This window comes from Halichoerus grypus, chromosome 10 (genome assembly GCF_964656455.1).
Source record: "Halichoerus grypus chromosome 10, mHalGry1.hap1.1, whole genome shotgun sequence".
Lineage (NCBI taxonomy): Eukaryota > Metazoa > Chordata > Mammalia > Carnivora > Phocidae > Halichoerus > Halichoerus grypus.
The window spans coordinates 63,698,126-63,721,545 of NC_135721.1; the positions used below are offsets into that span (position 1 = coordinate 63,698,126).

Consider the following 23,420-nt stretch of genomic DNA (forward strand, 5'->3'; position numbering starts at 1 on the left):
TGAAAGAATTAAAAATTAAAGTGAGTCCAAGTATGTACAAAGTGTGTTAAAAATATCACCAGTGTTAGGTACGGTGAGTCCTATTGCAGTTTTGTTTGTTTGTTTGTTTGTTTTGATAGAGAAAGGAAAAGAATACAGTGGCATGGGGGCAGTGGTATTTTTTTTTTTTTTTAAGATTTTATTTATCTATTTGACAGAGACAGAGATAGCGACAACAGGAACACAAGCAGGGGGAGTGGGAGAGGGAGAAGCAGGCTTCCCGCTGAGCAGGGAGCCCGATGCGGGGCTCGATCCCAGGACCCTGGGATCATGACCTGAGCCGAAGGCAGACGCTTAACGACTGAGCCACCCAGGCGCCCCAGTGGTATTTTTTTTATTATTAAATTATTTTAACTCACCTAATATTTTTACTCAATAATCTTTCTCAGAAGGTCAGCGGACCTTGTTCTTAAGAAGGGGTAGGTCCAGGTAGCACAATTTTTACATTTAAAACCTATTTAATGATATATTAAGTCCACTAGAAATATTAGCCTATTTATCAAAGAGCCTTAGAAGTGAACAAGAAAGTAGGAAGGAAATTGTAGGGCATTGGGAATGTGATGAGGTGGAGGCGGTTTGCAGAGAGGTCTCAGAAAGAAAAGCCGCAGTCACCGGTGAGGCCTCCCTTAGAACATGCAGCAGCCGGCCCCAGTCCTTGATCTTCTGCCCACATGTACTGAGGAAACTTGCCACATCTGAGTCTCACATTTCGGTATCTCTCAGGGCTGTTATCACTGCAAATGTTGGCAGATGCTCTTGACATAAAACAATAGGAATTCTGCTGTCATTTCTGCATTAGCGAGTCATAAAGCTCTGAAAGAAACCCCAGTAGAAATGTTTTCATCAAGTGCATATGAGAATATAATAAAAGACACAAAAAAGAGCAGATAATTTCAAAGCAAGACCGTGGCACCTCTGCATAGTACCTTAAAAGGACAGAGTTGGAATCACTGATTTGAAAATAATGATGATGACAATGGATGTCAAAACAAAAATAAAAAACAATAACGCAAAAAGTTCACCACAACTTTAAAACCAGGTTCAAAGAATTATGTTAAGTAGACGCTTTTATAGGGTATTATCCAATAAATGGCCATACATCCCTCGAGTATTTCTCATCTCCCCTCCTTCTTTCTTTTGGAAAAAATCTCTGTTATCGTTCCAAGCCGATATCTGAGGACAACTCTCTTACAACAGGAACCTCCTACGTTCTTACATTGGTGGAGTGAGTGCATCAGCTCTCCCTGGAAATAGAGAGAGTTGAAAGGCAACACAGCAGGAACCACTCTCTGAGCGTCTTTAGGAGAAGGCAGGAATTGAGGAATACATTCTAATTACTGATGGCTCATCGTTTGTATTGAATTTTAGCCCACTGTTTGTTCCAAAGCACCACCCTGGGTTTACCACAGTGATGATCTAAGGCTCTCAGTTTCTATGCAAAATTTGTCATCTAGGAATTCCAAGTTTGATAAAATTTTTTAACAAAGCTTAGACTCTTCAGTTGTTGAAGAATGCCAAAATCACATAATCTTCTTAACTCACCTATTTAACTTCATAATGGGAGAGAGTTAATTGAATGCGAAGGTAATGTTGAAACGGCAAAATTAAATTTCACTTATAAATTACTGTAATATGAATGCACACGCACAAATTCACATCACACTTTGATCCCAAAGAAATTCATTATAACAGATTCAATATATTATGACTGAGCATTTTTTACTTTTCTGAAACTATAATCTAGCTACTCCTTAGGGCACATTTAGTAAATTATAGAACTGCTTTGGGGAAATACCTTTTTTAAACTGAAATGAAATGCTTTGGGAAAATAGGTATTTTAAACTACACCAGTTTTATCTCTCCTAGAGGAATATGAACAGGTTGAATCCTTTGCATTTTGAAATTTGCAATGAAAGAGGGTTTTTTTTTAAGATTTTATTTATTTATTTGAGCGAGAAAGAGAGCACGAGCAGGGGGGTGGAGGGGCAGAGGGAGAGGGAGAGGCAGGCTCCCAGCTAAGGGAGCCCGATATAGCTGTATCCCAGGACCCGGGGATCATGACCTGAGCTGAAGGCAGATGCTTAACTGACTGAGCCACCCAGGGGCCCCAAAAAGGGTTTTTTTTAAAAAGATTTACTTATTTGAGAGAGAGAGAGGGCATGCTGGGGGGAGGGGCAATTTGAGAGAGAGAGAGGGCATGCTGGGGGGAGGGGCAAAAGGAGAGAGCGAGAGAATCTCAAGCAGACTCCGCACTGAACGTGGAGCCTGACACAGGGCTCCATCCCACGACCCTGAGATCATGACATGAGCCCAAATCAAGAGTCAGATGCTCAACCAGCTGAGCCACACAGGCATCGCTGCAATTAAAGTTAAAAAAAAAAAGGCAACAGGAAATGTACAGTATTAAAGTTTGATTTATATCTGGTTACTGAACAGATCTTTAGAGACTTGTCAACATAAATGATCTCAAATACAATATGTTGGGTAGAAGTATTATACAATTTATTTACACTAAAACACACAAAACAGCACTGTATATTCTAACAGATGCACTGTTTAGTCTAATGGATGGATGTATAATAAAAGTATAAAACCATTTCAGGGAAAGATTCACACCTACCAGCATAGTGGTAGGTGGGTGGGTAAAGAGATGAGAATACAGTAAGGCTTTAGCTATGTCTCAAATGTTTCATTTCTGGAAATAAAGTGAGCCGAGACAAGCATGGGTTAATGTTAGCATGTGTTAAATCTGAGTGGTACACACCAGCACCTATGAAATTATTTTCTGAACGCTTGAAATCATTTATCATTTTAAACATTTCTAATATAATAATATTACAGAGTATTGTTTTAAGAATAAAGTAAAAAACTTTATTTCTTAAAAAAAAAGTATGATGACAATTCAACATAGGGAATGTAGTTCATGGTACTGCAATAGTATCATTGTATGGTGACAGATGGTAGCTAGACTTGCGGTGAGTATAACGTAATGTATAGAGTTGTTGAACCACTATGTTGTACATCTGAATGTCACTTATGTGTCAACTATACTTCTTCGGGTTTTTTTAAATGGAGGAAATAGTAACATCTGCACAACCAACTCAAACTCTGTGCTGGATATCTTTACCAGACATAGACGAGTGCACTGCAGGGACTCACAACTGTAGAGCCGACCAAGTGTGCATCAATTTACGAGGCTCCTTCGCCTGTCAGTGCCCTCCAGGGTATCAGAAGCGAGGAGAGCAGTGTATAGGTAAGTACAGCAGAGCAGTGAGCAAAATCCTGGTCCTAAACCTCTTACTTGTTTAAACCTCAGTCATTCAAAACAAAGCACTCATATTTATTTGGAGAATGATAGCTAACAACTGCTTATTCTTTCATTGACTCCTGATCCATTTTCCACATTAACAAGAGCTAACCTTAAAGGGTGAGCATATTCTGGATATCAAAGTGTTGGCTACATGTTAGACTAAGCAAAAGCAAAAATTTGGAGTATGAATGGGACCACAAAAGCAACCAAGAAAATAATTTTAAATTAGCTATTTGGGGGCCATAGCACCGAAACATTGATGAGGTGACCTTCATTCACTGGTTCATAAAATAGCATAGCTTATAGGACACATGGTGAGGTTCAAATCCCAGCTCTACCGCTAATTCACTTTGAGGCTTTAGACAGGAGCTCATATATGGGAGTGATTAGAGCTGCAACAAGTCCTGGGTGGAATAGCTGTGTGCTATCATTGTGTGATGAGTTAAGAGACATGCACTAAACATTCGTTATGTTGCACGTTGGTGCAGTGCTGGGAATGCAAAGCCAAGTACAGCATGTGCCTCTACTTGAGAGCTCTACTTAAGCTACCTGAGGGCAGGAGCCGGGTCTGGTTTGTGTCACTGCTGTCTCCCCAGACCTGAAAAGTGCCTGCCAAGTAGATGCTCTGTGCATTGTTTTTTATAATGACTAGAAGTATACAGTATGAGGATACTGACTGGCAAATGAGAAGTAAACAGTAAAAGTAAATGTGTTCTGGGTTCAGCCATGAGGTCCAGCACTAGGAGTAAAACTTTGTTACTGACTCCCTATGTCAATTGTGTTCATATGATATTGATAGTGATTTACATACCACCTTTTAACATACATCAGTGAAGAATCCTTGTTACCTCTTTGGAACAGAGGATAAGAATGTGGGGACAGGAAGCTAGCATTAATTTTCACCTGAGAATGTCCACTGTTGATGTCAGGATGTCAACACTGAGCTCCTCAAGGGCCCTGGCCCAGTCCTGCCCGCCACGGAGCTATGCCCAAGTTTTGGGGTGAGTGCCCAGCCTCTGAGGAAGGCCCAGGCTTTGTGTGACTGAAGCTGTGATGCAGGAGAAGATTGTATAGAAAACTCCACAGGCACCAAAGTTTTGCCTGATGGATTAGTCAGGAAAATAAACAATTGAGGGTATAAAAGGTACAGAAAAAGAACTAACTCAACCTACTATGGGAAAAATTAAAGGGAATAAAATGTATGATTACAGCCCTATATGATATGGCAGGGGGAAACGTTCTTAAATTCAGATCTAATCATGTGGCTTCCCTGCTGTTCCCCTCACCCACAGAACCAACTCCACATTCGTCAACAGAGCATATAAGGTCTTCTTCCATCAGATCCTTGCCCAGCTCTGTTGTATCAACACCCTTCTCTCCCCAAAATATTATACTTCAGCCTTGTTCACTAGTTACATTTCCCCACATACATCACACAGTGTTGCACTTTAGTGCCTCTACATAAGCTCTTTCAGCACCAGGAACGTGCAGCCTTGGCAAACTCCTATTCAATTTCCAAATCCCAGCTCAGGGTCACTTCATCTGGGAAGTCTTCCATGATTTACCTAGACATGATTAGTTACTCCTTCCTCTATGTCACTACTTCTCAAACCTTGATGAGTCTTTTTTTTTTTGTAAATTTCTAGTCTGTTGCAGATTGATACTACTATAAAGTACAATAAAAAAATGTTGTGGTAACACAAATTGCTATTCCTAAACACATATTCTCAATTTTTCTCAATTTCTGTACTTATTTGTTGCAGACTGGTCCAAATAGTCCATGGACTAACAGTGGTCAGCAGGTCACACCTTGAGTAGAATGAGCTCTTTCTGTCCCTTGTACAGCTTTCTACTGTTGATCTTACCATTCCATGCAATAATATGTTTTCATGCCTTTCTTCCATGCTAGACAGGGTATACTGTATGTATTTATGATCATTATAAAATGTAGTGCCAAACACAATGCTTGGAAATAACAATGATTCAATGGATGTTCACTGGTTAAGAAGACATGCATCATTTATTCATCAAGTATTTACTGAGGGCTGACCATGTACCAGATACTGTTCTAAGTGCTGGGCCTTCATGGTGAACAAACACATTTTACAGAATCACGTCCCTCATGGAGCTATTAGAAGGGACCATTTATACAAATTTGCTGTCAATACTGGCACCTGGCTATAATATGGTATACTAGGAAGAACTATGCTAAAATTGCTTTTAATTAGTATAAAGTCTACACTCATTGAACTAATGTTTATCAAGCACCTACTATGCCAGACCCTGTTCCAGGTATTAAGCACAAAGCAGTGAACAGACAAAAAATATTCTACCTTCACCTGAAGAGGAAACAGGTCTTATTTGCCATGCATTATAGTGAGGGAGATAGATAAGAAGCAAATAAACACATAACACAATGTGAAGGAGTGTCAATGACTACAAAGAAATATAAAGCAGAAAAAGGGACAGATGGGACAGAAGAAGCCATTTTATATAGATGGACAGAGATGGCCTCCCTGAGGTGACATTTGAGCAGACACCTCAATAAATGAGGTGGAAAGCCATGTCAATGTCATTACCTTTTATTTCAATATTCAAGTGAAATCAAATCTATTTTGCAGCCTATTAATAATAGCTGCCATTTATTTTTACCTGTTTTTTGCAAGGAAGTTTGCCTATATAATTTCATGTTATCCTCCCAACAAGTCCACCACATTGTTGTATTATCACTTACAGAAGAGGAAATGAAGCTCTGAGAGGTTAAGACCATGCTAGTAAGTGCCAGAACAAAGATTCATCTCAGGTTATCCTGAGGCCACTTGAGCATACTGCCTCCCACAGTTTTAGTCAGAAGAACTCAGCATAAAGTATTGTTTTCTTTTCGTTTTCTACCATAAGGTAGTGTCACTACAGTCTTACATTTACATGCATAATTATTATTTTAAATGACACACTCCATGTTAGAGTTGTCACAAAGTGTAGAGTTAATGAAATTTTATTATGCTTCTAAGATGTTAATTAATCCTACCCCGCAAGTTCTCAACTGACCATTTTATTGTTGGAAATATTTATCTGAGAAGAACACAGCCTGGAACACTTCATCAGAGTGTCAGAGGGCACTCTCAAGAGGTAATTTGTTTAGCATCCTACTCCTTCCACAGTGTTCTTTCATTTGGTTCTCATAGAAACTTCATAAGATACACATAGCAAGCATTACTATCCACATTTTACAAAAGAAAAAACCAAGATGCCAAACATTTATGTGACTTGGCCAACGTCATCAGCCGAGCGGCAGACCACGCCTCCTTTCTCTTAGTTTTATGTTACATCAGTCGATTCTTCCATAGCCCTTTTTTACTTCTGTCATTACAGATAATCTTTTAGATGCCCAAACTGACATATATATTCTCATATATATGTGAAATAGTCTTCATTGCTTTTCTGTCTTTAAATCTCAACCCACTCAACCAGCCTTATGGAGTCTTTATTTTTAACATCTCACTCAACTGCAGAACGCAAACCAAAGTATATTTTTTAAAAAATAAACCCTAATTCAAAAAGAGAGAGAGAATTACTTTTAAAATGAGATTTTTCTCCAGCTAGGTTTTCTAGATAATGTTCTGCTGAGAACTAAAGAGCTAACAGCTATGGATAGTCAATAACCTGGTTCTCTTTGTGTGCCTGATAACCCAGACATAGATGAATGCACCATCCCTCCATATTGCCACCAAAGATGCGTGAATACACCGGGATCATTTTATTGCCAGTGCAGTCCTGGGTTTCAGTTGGCCGCAAACAACTATACCTGTGTAGGTAAGATTTGGGGAAACTGCCATACTGACGGATTTCTGTCTTCAAAACAAACATCAGGGCATGTTGCAGTATTTCCAGTTTTCTGTGCTCTTGAGTGAACTGGCATTATCTTCCCTGCATAAAGCTGAAAAGACAATAACTAATCTGTTTCTTAAAACACATCAAGATGTGAATGGAAAACTTTGTTAACCTTGGTGTTACTTCTTCTCTGTGGGTGTATCAAAGATATAAAAAACTACAGATCAATTGATATACACACACCAATTAGTCAACAGTGTGTGATATAAATCCTGAAGGTGCCAATGGGTTACTGTAAGTTCAAGTACATAAATTTCCACTGAAAGTGCATCTGATTTTTACATGCTTCTTCTCCCCTTTCAGAATGCAGTGTCACGGCACACAATCTTAAGATTGGCATGACATGGAAAGAATCTAGTGCAGGAAAAATGCCTTTTCACAATATTTTCAGTGCCTTAGAGCATTGCAAAACTCTGTATGGGTCTCAAAGGCTTATGTTATAATTGTAATGGAATTTAACAGAACCCATTTAAAAAGTAATAAATAGCACAGATAAATCTTCACCACAGCATGCTGAGAGACCGTATCAGTATGAATGTCTTATATCAATTATTTATGGACTTGGCACTTTGCATCTGAACAACTATAAAAGAACATAGATACTGGAATGTATATTTATTAGAATCATTAAATTCTTTTGGAAAAATTCATCAAACACAAAACTGTCATTCCCAGAAAGAAATATTATGGTATTTCTAAAAGAAGTGCATGACAGACGTTTGAAGTTATTCCAACAAATATGAAACCTGAATGGATGTTCTCCAGTGAGCTTCTGCAGGGCAAAGAATCCAATCCGGGAATCATTCACTTATCATTAGATGGCATAGGTACAAAAGAGCAAGGATATGTTTTAAGACATAGATATATAAATATATATAATGTTTCCTCTCAGATATAAATGAATGTGACGCTAGCAATCAATGTGCTCAGCAATGCTACAATATTCTCGGTTCATTCATCTGTCAGTGCAATCAAGGATATGAGCTGAGCAGTGACCGGCTCAACTGTGAAGGTAAAATATTTTCCAATAATTTGTAATAACAGTTCAGTCTGAATAATTGCTGTTGCTTTATCCAATTATGTCTGTTTATGAAAACAAATTTTTAACCATGGGAATTCTATTTTAAAATCCAGTTAATTAAGCTCAATTATAACATTGGCTTTTTAGTATGTTATCAAGAGAAAGGAGAAGGAACAAAATAACTGAAATATTAGATTAAGACTGGGTCTAATAATTAGAAGGAGTGTTCTATTGTCTTGCTTCCCAAAGTGATCTGATGGCCAGCAGCAATGACACCTCCTTGTCTCTACTTGGGAGAAATACAGATCTCAGACCCCAGACCAGACCTCTGAGTCAGATGCTGCATTTAACAAGAATCCCAGGTGACTGGTATGCACATTTAAATTTGAAGAGAGCTAATTACATGTCAGAAACATTAGAATATAGACCAAGAGACCTGTCCTCTAGTCTTTTTCCCACCACTGTGTGATTTGGACACATTTCTTAAGTTGCCTGGGTTTCACTTTCCACATAAGTAAAAAGAGGGCCATTTAATTGGAAGGATGACCTTCAGAGTCCATTGCCCATGCATGTTCCACTGTGCAATTCAGAAGGCATAAGACATCCTGAGGGGAATGCCATTGACACTTGGGGCCTCCCAGCTTTACTTGGGGCCACAAAGGTCATACCCCACCCCCAGAGAGACCTCATATCATGCCACTATGCTCAAAACCAAAAGGGGCTGGCTCTGGAGAGCTGCCTCTGCCCTTCTGAGCAAACTATAAGGACATCACCATTGAGAAATGCAAAGCATTCTTCCCCTGAATTCCCAGTTCATTCAGTCTGCTCAGTCGGTATGGTTAGGTCTGAGATTCACCAAACTCTCAGCAATGATTGAGGTAAACTGATGGTAAGAAAAACTCTTTGTGTGGTGAAGTTCTAAAGGAAATGAGCTGATATTGTAGAATGTTCCCCTGAGCTTCTTACAAAGTATTATATTTCTGTTTTAGAGTTTATAGCATTTTTACCCTCTTACCTTACCTTTAAAAATATTACCAAAGTAGTGACCTGTAAGTTTTTCAACTCTGTGTCCCTGCTCTTGTCTGATTCAACAGACATTGATGAATGCAGAACCTCAAGCTACCTGTGTCAGTATCAATGTGTCAATGAACCTGGGAAATTCTCGTGTATGTGTCCCCAGGGATACCAAGTGGTGAGAAGTAGAACCTGTCAGGGTGAGTTTATTGTTTTCATATCTGTTAAGTGTTCATTTTTAACCAGAAAAATAGCAGGGAGAAAGTTACAGGATCCTCTACCATAGACTTTCATTTTTTCCCTCTTGAATAAAATCTGAGCTCTTTTTTCCCTTGTTCATCATGCAATACGCATATCTCATAAAAAGGGTATTCAGTTAACACTGACTTTTTTAAAACTTAAAGTAATTGTTTTTCTTTCTTAAGATATAAATAATTTTAATAAAATAATGATATCTCTTCTACATAGCCTACATAATCTCTATGATATACATCTTCTAATCACCTGCCCCAAAAGATTCAATTATTAAAATATTTCACCGTGAGTTTGAGTCTAGAGAATAAACTTAATATATGGGTTAGGCAAACCTTAAACCAGTCTCTTATCCTCTAAAACACCAAGATTATGAATTGGGCAGTAATTTAGGTGCTGATAAAATCAGCCTCATGTGTATTAAAATGTGCTTGAATTCTTCAGCAAAAAAACCCATTGATCCCAAAATAGCTAATATCCTAGGGTCCAGTTTTAAAATAAACTCAGGTGATCTTCATACCTACACACCTCCAATGGTACATGTAGTTTCAAATTTCTTTAACAGGGAAAAGTCTGCTCAGATAAAAACCATAAGTATAGATAATCCTAGAAAAGCTAGTATAGAGACTTAAAGTTTACATAAAGCAGTGAAGGGGTGGGGAAGAAATGACTGAACTTGAAGACAGAAAATTTGTTTGAGTCCTAGCTGTACTGCCTTCTATCTGTACTGCCTTCTATCTGTACAGTCTTGAACAGATTATCAAATGTCTCTAAGCCTCAGCTTTCTCATTTGGAAAAGGGAGTTGTGAGCATGAAATAAGATAACATACATAAAAATTATTTGTAAACTAAAAAGGCTTACAATCCAAGACATTTTCATAAAATCTACTTAGCCATGTAAGTGACTAGTAGCAAATCTGTCCTAGATAGTCCTCTTTAATCAGAACTGAGAAAGGACATACAAGGGCAGTAAAATCTTTTAAGAAAGGAAAAAATCAAGGAAAGGAGACACTAGGGATTCGCAGTCTATATCATGATTTTACAGGAGAATATTAACTCAGAGGAACACCCAGGACCTGGGATTTTATAGTATGCATATGATCATTCAACTAGACTCCAACCACTAAGTATGAGCATAATCAGAATGCCATTCATTGCACAATGAACACCTTTATACCCCTTTCTAGGTTCCTAGAGGCTCTAATGTTAATTGTGGAAAAACATTGCATTCTGATGATTTTACTTTCTGAAGCCTGAGACTTTTAACATGAATATTACATGGAGGAAAATGTTAGCCAGTGGGATATCTTAACCAATTTCCCTGGAGTCCTTCAGATAAATGTCTATGTGTTTTTGATCATAAATGGATTTGGTACTCAGCAAAGGACAGAAGTAAATTAACATACAGTGGAATCTTACCTGCCTACTCTATGTATATGGAAACATATCTGTTACAATTAAAGGTGAAAAATGTACTGGAATTGCAAATAAGGGATTCATGAGTGTTATATCTTGAAGATATGCAGCTCCAGAATGTTTGGTTAAGCCAAAACATTTTTTATGAGAGAGACTTAACATTCTTTTAAGGTACAAAGCAATTGGTTTTCTCCACTAAAATCATCTCTTCCCAACCTCATCTATAGACTAAAGTAAAAACAAAAGAGTATGGATTCTTACCTTTACCCAAAAGGCTTATTTTGAGGATGAAATAACTGTTCTCATTTCCACAACCTTGCAAAAATGAAAACTCTGTGTGTGTTTGGGTGGGGTGGAGGCCACAGAGGAGACAGACAGAGAAACAGAGACAGAGAGAGAATACATATACACACAGACACACATTCATCAAATATTTTAATACTATTAATAATTCCTGAAAAACATTCCAGAATGATTAAGATATTGATTATGCTAGGCTCTAAGTTAATGGAAGTAATAAATGAAATTATTACATAAAGTTTCCTTTTGCCATTTTTGGTATCCATATAACAAACCAGTCTTAGTTTTCCTTGTAGCTAACAGCATCTTTATTTTTCAGAGAAGTGAAGAATATTGAAAGGACAAGTCACTTATGATTTCTTCTAAGGGATCTAAATTCTTTCTTTAGCCATAGCCAGTCCAAAAGAAGATACTTTGTATAACTGACTCTTGGAAACTCTTGGAAACTTTTCCAGTCTCCCCTTGGGTTCCAGATAGCTTTGACCAGTTTGGAAGCTAAAAGAAAATTTTTTACCTCCAAGGACAAGGCATGGAATTATTCTCATTTAGAGGATGTGTAGTACCTTACAGTGGAAACATGCCTGTCACTACCTGTATGAACTTGAGCCACTTACTTAACCCTTATTTGTTTTTCCTCCAAGTCAAGTAGAGATAATATCTTTCTCATCTATGTCTACATGATTTGTGTGAAGAGCAATTTAGTTTATTTTAATATTTCTTAAAAGCCAGGTGCCCCTGAGTGCATTAATGCTAGGTGATAAAGGGATATAAAGATGAATACTGTAGTCCTGCTCTAATGGGGTTTATAAGCTAATAGAAGGGTTAAGACAAACATGCAGATTTCAGTAATGCAAAGCAGAGAGCAATAAAGACCCCCCCCAAAAAAGAACATGGGGTGTGAGAATTCTGATAGGAAAAACAGATTCAACCCCAGCAACTCGCCCATTTCTGGCTTGCAGCAGGGATTTAGTAAATTACTTATGGAAGAAGTAAATTAATGAATGAAAGTATTTGGTTATGAGGCAGAAGGATTCAGAAAAGGCTTATAATGGATAAAATCAAAATCATTATTCAAATGTAAAGGGAGGTAGACATAGCTAGGGATGTAAATATTAATAGAATTTTCATTGTTGTTGTTCTAGTAGTAAATATAATGGCTCTCTAGTGGAAGTGTTCTCTCAGATGTCATCTGGAGGCTCCTAATTCCCAAATCCGAAACCAGTCCTTGTCCAGCCTGGCCTTCTCACAGCACTCTTTTTCTGGGACTCTCTGCCCTTCTGGCTTCCTCACAGTGTCTTTTCCTGGCTTGCCTCTCATCACAGCCCCTGCTTTAATTCCCCTTCTTCCACACAGTCTCCAAATAGCTATGCCACCCAAGGTGGAACACATCCAGATAGATTCAGGTTGTATGGGGATCTGGGCTAAGTTTAATGTGCTTTTAGACACAAGACTGAGTAGGACCTGAGTTCATTGCATTTAATTGAGGACAGATGTAGCTGAGTCATTCCAGACAGATTAGTATGTGTCATTTTACGATATTTTTATCAAGCACCTATTGTTCGTTCATCTGTGGAATTCAAAGCCAAACGTTAGCCATTGACTGTGCTTATATAAAAGTGAAAGATACCAATTCTTGCCCTCGGGGAGATTGTAATTTAGTTAAGAATATAGATATGGCAATAGTTAATTATAAAATAAAATGGAATTAAATAAGAGATGGATAAGTGCCCTGGAAGATTAGAAGCAGAATAAATTCTGCCTGGAGGGTTAGAAGGCTGCAGGAAGGAAGAGGCATCTCAATTTGGCCTTGAAGTGTGCTGGTTAGATGGGATTTTCATGTTGGGGTGGGGAGGGCCTTCTAGGCTGGGAAAGCAGCAAGCAAAACCAATGGAGAGGGCATTTGACTGACTCAGGAGCTTCCAAGAGAGGTAAAGCCTAGAGGTGTGGTTTTGGTAAGCAAGGCATGAGGGCGGAGGAGACTTGATGCTCTGGACAGTGGATTAGACTGTCCCTAGGAAGCACAGCACAAGAAGTGAAGCTATGAAGTATTATACGATTTACTTAGATCGGTAAATTTTTTGACCCTATGTGTTTACAGATATAAATGAGTGTGAGACCACAAATGAATGTCGGGAAGATGAAATGTGTTGGAATTATCATGGCGGCTTCCGTTGTTACCCACGAAATCCTTGTCAAGATCCCTATGTTCTAACATCAGAGAAGTAAGAAAAATCAGAACTTTTGAAAGTGAGAACCTTCTGACTTCCCACGCTAAACTGGGAAATACTTTTGTTTTTTTCTGCAGCCGATGTGTTTGCCCAGTCTCAAGTGCGGTGTGCCGAGAACTTCCCCAGTCTATAGTCTACAAGTACATGAGCATCCGATCCGATAGGTCTGTGCCATCAGACATCTTCCAGATACAGGCCACAACCATTTATGCCAACACTATCAATACTTTTCGGATTAAATCTGGAAATGAAAATGGAGAGTTCTACCTAAGAGTGAGTAGTACCCTGAGGGCAGCTGTAGCTGTTGGGACAGATGCAAGTTTGCTGTGGTTTTGCAGTATTCACTTGGAAGGAAAGCTAACATTTAAGGAGTTTTTATGTGCAAGCATTGTGTAAGGTCTTCCTGTGTGCATTATCTCATTTAATCCTCTTGGTAACACTGTCAGATAGACACTAAATATTTCATCTCCCTTTTTACAGAACAGTGAGACTCAGATTTAGTAGCTTCTCTAAAGTCACTCAGATACCAAGTTGAAGACTCTAATGGAGTTGTGTGTGACCAGCAGAACACAAGCCAATGCACACATACACACACACTCCAAATAGATACCACCAATTAGTGATAGTTATTTAATTGTAAAAAAATAATTTCTGGAGAGCTTTTCAAAAACCATAAATTCCTTGTTGTTACATCTGCAAGATTATTTACGTTCACACCAAAATTGAAAACTGGAAGTCCCTGAGCAATGACCCCAACCCCTTGCACCAAATGTGCCAGTAGTTGTACCCTTCTTGCAAACTTTAGGCAGATAATGTGAGGTCAACTTTGTGTTTTCCATTTATTTCATGCCTATATGAAATCTTTCTCTGAATTCTGCCATTTCTCTCTTCATGGATATCTTTGCTTCCCCGTGCCCCTGCCTCTCTTCCTTTAAACTGGTTCTTCGTACCCCCTCATCCTTCCAAGGGCTTCCAAGCAGGTCTCCCTGACTCCAGTGCCTCAGCCTTCCAGGCCCCAGACAACATCTCAGCAAGTTCATTTTAGGTGAAAATTCTGACATATTATAAATACGGCTCACCACTTCATGTGCAAATGATGGCACCCCACCAAGCCGTTTGCAGGGTTCCGGTAACTGTTTCACGCTAAGGATGTTATTCATCCAGTTACAATTTTCTCAAAACTCCTTTGGGCACTCTTCATTTTTAATCAAATTTTAAAGTCAGTATTTCATTTTAAGAACATGAAAAGTAATTGGGAAATTCATTCTCGTGGTAAAGTTTAGAGATTTTTAATGTTTACATGTTTATCCCGTTCTTTGATATATTAAGTTCCCTTCCAACTCCAGAATTATGTGATTCTGCTTCTTTGCCAGTAAATTAGAAATGATTAATTTCTCATGACCAACTTCTGAAGAGAAAAATCCAACCCAAAATTTATTTCTGTTCTTTTTTTCTAATAGCTAAGAATAAACTTCTTTAACATTTGATGCTTTAAATTTGAGATATATTAGATATTTGTAAGAAGTTTACTTTAAATGAATTTCACACAGTTCAGATAATACCAATTTAATAATTCTAGCCCAAACAAACAACATTATTTGTAACCCATGGCAATAAAATAGGTTTATCTCAAAATCTTTTTTAAAAATAGTTTTCCACTTTGAACTTTTAGCTATTATTTAAGAAAGTAAAATTTCTAGTAAAATCAACAAACGGTTAAGCAAAGTTCCAGCATGTTATTTTCCTTGCAATAAACATAGCACCGCAAAAGTTTTATGATTCATATCAGTGCATTTATCGACTTGATATTTTCAAATATAAATTCTCACAGTGTTTTTCTCAAGTAAAATCTTTTTTTTCCATGAATGATATAAAACATTGGCAATTTTGCTAATCCCAGAGTTAAATATTAAGTTATTTGAAACAAAAACTATTTGAAATAAAAAGTCATTTTAAGATTATTTCTTATCACATAATTCAAGAAGTACTTGGATTAAATCCTACAAAATTTTTCTACTGAAAATCCACTTATGTAGAGGGCATTTGATGCATAAAAATCAATCATCAGGCCTTAATTAAGCACCCACTGTATGCTCAGCTCCATGCCAGGTGCATGTAATACATACTTCCTTATTTTAAAGAGCTTTAAATATTACGTGTGGCAAAAGTTAACATCTATGGGGGGGGGGAAGGGAGCAATTTATGTTTAATTCCATGGTCCAAGACATCAAAGAATTAACGTTGGCTGGAACAGTTAAAGAAGGTTTCTTGATGGTCATGATACTGGACCTGATCTTTGAGGGATCCATAGAGTATAGAATTTTATTTATATTCCTTTTGGGAGAATACTGAGAAAACCCTCTTCCTTAGAAAAGAGGACATACTGTAAAGAAGTAGTACATAAAATTGAAGGTAGAATACCATCCTCCCCATCCATGCCACCCAATATCTATGCCTTATTGAGCCTATTTTCTTCATAGCCCTTACCACCACTTTGCATAGTAGTCATTGGTCTATGTGTGTGGTCTACAGTGTGGGTGTAATGAGAGCAGACTTTACCTGTTTGTTCACTCTTCTATACTCAGCACAAGGAATATACCTGGCACCTAGCAGGTGCTCAAAAAAATATTTTTAAATGAATGAATTAATTCAAGTAGTGCCTTCAAGGTACTACTATTACCTTCAAGGGGCAAGCACCATGCTGGGTCCTGGATACACAACAGTGAATAAAACGAAGCCAATTCCTGCCCCAGTGGAGCTCATGGTCAAGACACAGAGCAAGTGCTCACAAGTATGCTGAATGTTACAACAGGGAGTTGCAAGTGCTCATGAGTGCCTACCAAGTCAACCGCTAAGAAGATAGGAGTGGTCTGGAAGCTTCTGAAAGAAGTGGACTTAAGCTGAAGACTGACAATTAAAGACTAGAAAATGGAAAGAATAAAAAGCAGTCCAGTTGGTCTGAAAGTCCCAAGTGCTGCCAGTGGAGTGGCTTGAGAGGAGCCTGGCAAGATGAGCAGGACCTAGATCACAGAATGTCTTAAAGATCATATTAAGGTTTCAGGTAGAGGAGTTGCTATCAGATTTTCATGTTAAAAAAATGATGCCTGGCTCACTGCAGAGCCTGGATTGGAGTGGGACAAGAATAGAAGAGACCAGTTAGTAGTTCAAGAGAATGGGGTACTATGGTGGTAGCAGTGAGTCCAAAAACAGTGGACAGATTTATGAAGATATAGGAAGAACTACATGACTTGGTGAGTCATTTGCTATGGGGAGGTGGAGGGAGAGAAAGCACCAAAGGTAACTTCCAAAGATAAGTTTCTGTCTTGAGCAACAGTAAATGGTGGTGGTGCCATTTATTAAGATAGGGAAGAAGGAGCCAGTGTAGAGAGGAAGGTGAGTTCAGTCTGGACATCCTTTCAGTTTGGACCCTTCTTTTTCAGTAGGTGACCTCACCTCCTTCTCTTCTGAAACCACTGAGGCCAACAGATATGAATTACCTGAACTTCCCACTCACCCCCTACAAATTTAGGTTCGTGTGTCCTCCTTTTTACCTTCTCCCTTGAGTTTTCCAAAGATGAGCTTTCACTTCTGTCAATCAAGGCCAATTCGCCACCTGTACTCTTCCTTCCATCTCCTCTAGAATCTTCTTCCATCAAACTCCCATCTACCTCCTACATATTCAACTTGCCTCCCTGTAGATGTTGCCCTCTCTCTCTTCTCCTTCCCACCCAGGGTTCTTAAAACACAGCCTATAAACACAGTCTCTGAATTCTCACTTCCTAGTCACCCTTTTCTATCTTCTGTTCCCATTACCCTACTGAAGTTGCCCTGAAAAAAGCCACCAATGACATCCATACTGCTAACTCCAGAGGCCATTTTTCAGTTCCAGGCTCCTTCAGCCTCGCTTGCTACTCTGTTGGATACTGCTATCCATTCATCTGTTTCCCACTTAATCATCTGTTTCTTCTCAGCTTCCCTCAATGGCTTCTTCTCTGCCCACTCCTTAAATATTGGCCTCTCCCAGATCCAGTCTTATCACATATACCTTCTCTCCCTTGGTTTAAATATCCACCCATTGAAGTGACAGCTAAATCCTAATCCACTGTCTCTACACCTGCTTTCCTCTGGCATTCAGATTCAAACATCTACTAACCTGCCCCTCAACTCATCTCCCTCTACTCTCCAGCACCCATCACATTCTTCATCAAAATGAAACTGCATCCAGTTCTCCTGAACATACTTCTTTATAAAACTTTCAATTATCTTTGGTGACTCTCCTTAGACATTCAAAAGCCTCCCTTCAATGCTTCAAGGTCCCTTCTCTTTTTCCCTGTATTTTTGACTTTTATGTATCTGCACACATATCTACATAACCTCATGTATCTTAGCATTTGCTATGTTCTATTGAAGTTAACTATTTACATGTCTCTTCGCCTACTAGAATGTAAACAAATGCATAATGCTAAGAACAGAAAGGTGATAACTTTGTTTACCAGTTCAAAAATTATCAGATTCTCACCTGAACTACAGTCTCTATAAAGGCTGGTACGACTCAGTAAAAGTGAAGAGAAACATTAACAGAGAGGGATGAACAGAAAACACAGAACTATCAAAAAAGCAGGTCCCTGTAACTTGGAACTAATGACTATGTGTGGACAAGGGGAAAAGAACCAAGAAAGGTTGAAACCAAAAAGGAATTAAGTAGTGACTTTTATCCTACCCTCAAAATTCTTCCCCTAATTCTTATAGGACTAGGTATACTCACAATAGAAACTCCAATTCAAAAATTATTCTCTCCCTCCCTCTTTTTTCTTTTATTTTAGCAAACAAGTCCTGTAAGTGCAATGCTTGTGCTGGTGAAGTCGCTATCAGGACCAAGAGAATATATCGTGGACCTGGAGATGCTAACAGTCAACAGTATAGGAACCTTCCGCACAAGCTCAGTGTTAAGATTGACAATAATAGTGGGGCCATTTTCATTTTAGTCTTTTAAAAGAGTCCACTATAGGCATTTAAATCAGCCAAAGAATATTGATACAATAAAGCACTATTTTATTTATAGACGTATCTAGTACATCTACATCTATATGCTGTACACTCACCAATAATTCAAACAATTACACCATGGTATAAAGTGGGCATTTAATCTGTAAAGATTCAAAGTTTGTCTTTATTACTTTATGTAAATTAGACATTAATCCACTAAACTGGTCTTCTTCAAGAGAGCTAAGCATACTCTATTCAATGAAACTTGGATTCTTTTCTGTAAAAGTGGGACAAAGCAATGATTATCTTCTGTGGTGCTTAAGGAAACTTACTACAGCTCCACTGACAGTCTCATAAGGAGGCAACCATCATAACATTGAACAGCATGCAAGTTCAAGAATGAATTTTTTAACTGCTTTGTAAGAAAATGGAAAAAGTCAATAAAGATATATTTCTTTAGAAAATGAGGATCTACCATATTTGCGTTGGTTTTATTTTCATTATCAGTCTAAACACAGATTATTGTATAGTATGCTGGTTTCTGTTGAATATTTTAAATTTTGTCAGAAATTTTTTATTATGAATGTAAACAAAAAAGTAAGCAAAATTCTCAAAGTGAATAAGTTATCCATAGAATAATTATTATATTGAGAAATCTACAGAGAGGGATGAGAAAACAAATTCTTTTAAAACTATATTGGAATTGACCTGAAGAAGTAAATTCGGTGTGTTCATCAGTTCAAGCTGCTATAATAAAATACTATAGACTGGGTGGCTTATAAATGACAGAAATTTATTTCTCACAGCCTAGAGGCTGGAAGTCTAAGATCAAAGTGCCAGCATGGTCACGTTCTGGTGAGAGCTGTCCTCTGGGTTGCAGACTCGTATCTTCACATGGTAGAAAGAGAGCAAGAGTTCTCTTGGGGTCCCTTGTATAAGAGCACTAATCTCATTCATGAGGGCTCCACCCTTATGACCTAATTACCTCTCAAAGGCCTCAACTCATAATGCTATCACATTGGAAGTTAGAATTTCAACACTTGGGGAGGACACGAACATTCAATCTTTAACACTTGGTAAATGTAAGAACACCCCTGAATTCAGGTCTTCCACAAGATGTAGAACAAAATGAAGAAAAGGGATTGTACTGAGGAAGCTTTAGTTTCTGAATTAAAATTAAAACTCTAAAACTTCACTTATAACTAAAATTTCTCATCTTTATATCTGATGCTCACAGAGGAAGAAAATGAGAACAGTTCTTATTCTTGGCATCCAGAGTGACCGTGAACTAAAGCAAATTGCCCTCCCTCTGAATTCAAAGAAAAGGTTTTATGTTTTATTTGTTTAAAGTATAACTGCTTCACTTTGATGTATCATATTTTTAAATAAAAATAAATATTCTTTTAGAGGATCACTCTATCTTTGAAGGTTTTTTTAAGTGCAACCAATGACAGTCAATATAATTTTGTCTAGGAAAAAATTAGTTATAGCTTCTACAGCAAGAACAACCATTTGATTTTTTTCTAATAGATAATCTAGGAGATGATGAAACAAAAAGACTGCTAAAATCATGCCACAAGAATGTGTGCAGCCAATTTTCTCTTACATCCAGTTTCAAAGCACATATGAATAACCTCTGACACCCAGGCAACCTCGACCCTGAAACAGGTGTTTCTCAAACTGTTGACTAAATGTGCAGTAATTGTCAAAAAGAAAGTTCACCAAGAAATCAAGAAACAAAACACAAACTTCTTGTGTGAACAGGGGATGGGCTTTTGTTATAGGGGAATAGAAACAGTGATGAGAGAACAGCTCTAACCAAGAGCCATATAAGGAAGCAGAATAAACAGCCAGCCACAACACAGCAGGACTGTTGAGTGTGTTACTGTCACTCCGTCCACATGATTACTTGCAGTCCAGATAAATTAAGGCTTGATCTAAACTTTTCTGTTTTTAATCAGTCTATTGGTTTTTTTTGTTTTTTTGTTTTTTTGTTTTTTTTTTTTAATTTTTTATTTATTTATTTTTTTATTCATGAGAGTCAGAGAGAGAGATAGAGAGAGGAAGCGGCAGAGGGAGAAGCAGGCTTCCCGCCTAGCAGGGAGCCCGATGCGGGACTCGATCCCAGGACCCTGGGATCGTGACCTGAGCCGAAGGCAGACGCTTAACCATCTGAGCCACCCAGGCGTCCCAGTCTATTGGTTTTTCTACATATAGACACAGTTCTCAAGTCAGTGATGGGAATGGTGAGAGTTTAAAAAGAAAGTCTAAGACCTCTTCCAACAGATTTTTCACTCTTAAATAAGAAGGCAGTGTCTTATCTATAACTCTGGAGATGATTACAGAAGAAACAGAAATTTCTCTGAAATATTTATATATAAGCCCTGGCCCTCCACCTCCACCTCTAAGCATACATATATTATTATATAATTACATATTATTATATAATTATAGAATAATATATTTTGTTATATGTAAATATATATATAAATTACTATTTCTGTATTATATAATTAATATATAAAACATGTTATAATATATAATGATTTATAAACTGCATTTTTATAATTATATATCTATATATGTGACATATAGAAATCATTAACTGCAGGGGCGCCTATGTGGGGTAGTCGGTTAAGCGTCCAACTCTTGGTTTCAGCTCAGGTCATGATCTCAGGGTTGTGAGATCAAGTCCCATGTCCCATGTTGGGCTCCGTGCTCAGTGTGGAGTCTGCTTAAGACTGCCTCTCCCTCTCCCTCTGCCCCTCCTCCCTCTCTAAAATAAATAAATGAATCATAAAAGGGAAAGAAAAAAGGAACCAAAAGAAACCATTAACTATAGGCGAGATGGCTGCCCTTTCATCCCAAAGCCTAGCTCTATTCACAAATCATAGACAGATGGGAAGGGTTGATATAGTGAAATGTCACTGGTGCGATTCCTTTTTTATTAATTGTAAAATATACAATACAATTCATTTTAAAATGTACAACTAAGTGGCATTTAGTACATTACAATGTTATACAAATATGAACACTATCTAGTCCCATACCCATTATAAACCCTATATCCATTAGCAGTAATGCCTCATTCCCCAACCCACAAACTCTGGTAGGAGTTACCACTAATCTAGTTTCTGTCTCTGGATTTGCCTATTCTGGACATTTCATATACATAGAATCATACAATAGGTACCCTTTTGTGTCTGGCTTCTTTCACTTAGCATGGTATTTTCAAGTTTCAGCCATATTGTAGCATGTATCAGTACTTTGTTCCTTTTTATGACTGAATAATATTCCATAGTGTAGACATATCACACTTTATCCATTTGATGCTGGAAGGCCGGGTCCAAGGAACCAGAAGGGGGTCCACAGGACCAGCCAAGAGGGTCCTTGGCTTTGTGCAGGATGGAAATCAAATGTGAACCAGCAAGGAGTGAGAGCAGAGCTTACTGAAGACATAGAGAGAGCAGACACAGATGGAGTGTTTGGGAGACTCAGAAAGGAAAGGAGGGAGTCTGGTCTTTGCTTGGGGTTTGGAGGTTTTTATTGAGGATTGTGATTTGGTGTATGTGTCCTCTCAGGCATCCAGGAACCAGTTAGAACAAAGACAAGGACCGAGGTGTTATTCCTTGGAAGCAGGGGGTCATGGCGTCAAGATGTCTAGCTCCAATGGTGGTCTGGAATATGCATATGATGGCTTCATTTGGTCATTCTCACTCGGTCCCTCTTTAGATGTTATCTATTCCAAAGAAATCATTAACTGCTCGTTCCTTACAAGGAGGACATACACTATTTGCATTCTGAGGCATGTGTAAAGTGGGGGTGCAGGTCCTAGCAAGAATAAAAGTGGGAAAAGGAGAAAAAAGCAGATTTTTATGGAGTCCTTCAGTTTCCCTGTCTCACAGTCATCAGTTGATGGACATAAGTTGATATGTTGTTTCCACCTGCAATTCCTTTTTGTCTTACCTACAAAAAGGAAGCTGATTCCTAGATGATTCATCCACTAATTTCATGGCCTAAATCACCCATTTTTAGTTTCATTTTTAACTAAAAAAAAAATAGCAAGTAAAAAAAATATATTATTCATTCACAGAAGCAAAATCCTGGAAAGAGCTTTGGAAAGCTAACACATGAGTTCCCTTACAGGTACAACCATCCTTAGTAAACTTCAAAATCTCCTGTTCTCTTTTTAATGTAATTTGAAATTCAAAATAAACATCTTCACTAAAAACAAACCAAAGCAGTAAGACAAAGACCTGCTTTGTTTTCGAACTACACATGACTCCCTCTTCCCCTTCTCTATGAGAATCACTGATTTAAACCAGCTCCCATAGATGTTACAAGACAAATTCATCTCAGAATCATTATTCAGCAGCAAACATTTATTAAGCAACTTCTGTAGTAATCCCTTCCAACATTTAAGAGTGTGATGTAGTATAAAAGAATCAGTTCTAACATTAATCACTTGTGAGACTTAGCTTTTGGGGCCCTTGCTTTCTTTATCTATAAAACTGAGATATTGAAACAAGGAGCTTTTCCAGTTTTAACGACTGTAACTAATCCCTACGCCTAAGCTGCATTGAGAGATAAGGTAGCTCAATTTGCCAAATTTTTTAAAGCATCTGAGCATTCCTTGTATGCAGTGGCTATTGGGAAGCATTGGACATTGATAGAAGAGAAAACTCATAGTGCCTTCCCCAAAATAGGTCTTCATACTGTGGGTTCATTACTGTGGCCAAGGACAAATTTAGCTACAAATTTTTAAATTAAAATTCAAAATTATGTTTTTTTGCTATTCAATCTGTTAAATTATTCATGTTTTTGCTCCTTTTCACTGATACTGAAATATAAATACTCATGTTAAATTAAAAGTCATTTCGCCTTGTTTCACCAATGAAAAAAGTCCAGCCATGGGTTCCCACACTTCTAAACATGCATCCAGGGAAATATGTACATTCTTAGT

At 37.9% G+C, this 23,420-nt stretch overlaps 1 protein-coding gene and 1 long non-coding RNA gene across 7 annotated transcripts in view; one reads left to right on the forward strand and one right to left on the reverse strand.

The window, feature by feature from the left end:
• Nucleotides 1-18,924, forward strand: part of EFEMP1 (EGF-like fibulin extracellular matrix protein 1) — a 58,622-nt gene extending 39,698 nt beyond the window's left edge. For 2 of the 4 annotated variants that reach the window (XM_036087851.2, XM_036087854.2), the window contains 7 exons: nucleotides 3,170-3,292; nucleotides 7,043-7,162; nucleotides 8,133-8,252; nucleotides 9,356-9,475; nucleotides 13,342-13,465; nucleotides 13,549-13,744; nucleotides 18,295-18,924. In XM_036087851.2, the coding sequence (XP_035943744.2) occupies nucleotides 3,170-3,292; nucleotides 7,043-7,162; nucleotides 8,133-8,252; nucleotides 9,356-9,475; nucleotides 13,342-13,465; nucleotides 13,549-13,744; nucleotides 18,295-18,456 (965 nt within the window). In that variant the 3' untranslated portion in view covers nucleotides 18,457-18,924. Of the gene's footprint in view, nucleotides 1-3,169; nucleotides 3,293-7,042; nucleotides 7,163-8,132; nucleotides 8,253-9,355; nucleotides 9,476-13,341; nucleotides 13,466-13,548; nucleotides 13,745-16,914; nucleotides 17,050-18,294 lie in introns of those variants that run through there. The other 2 variants (XM_078056539.1, XM_078056540.1) reach the window with 2 other exon arrangements.
• LOC118521388 (uncharacterized) overlaps nucleotides 1-23,420 on the reverse strand; it is a 212,601-nt gene that overhangs the window by 1,835 nt on the left and 187,346 nt on the right. For 2 of the 3 annotated variants that reach the window (XR_013441818.1, XR_013441819.1), the window contains one exon: nucleotides 8-852. This is a non-coding gene — a long non-coding RNA (uncharacterized LOC118521388). Of the gene's footprint in view, nucleotides 1-7; nucleotides 853-23,420 lie in introns of those variants that run through there. The other variant, XR_013441817.1, reaches the window with a different exon arrangement.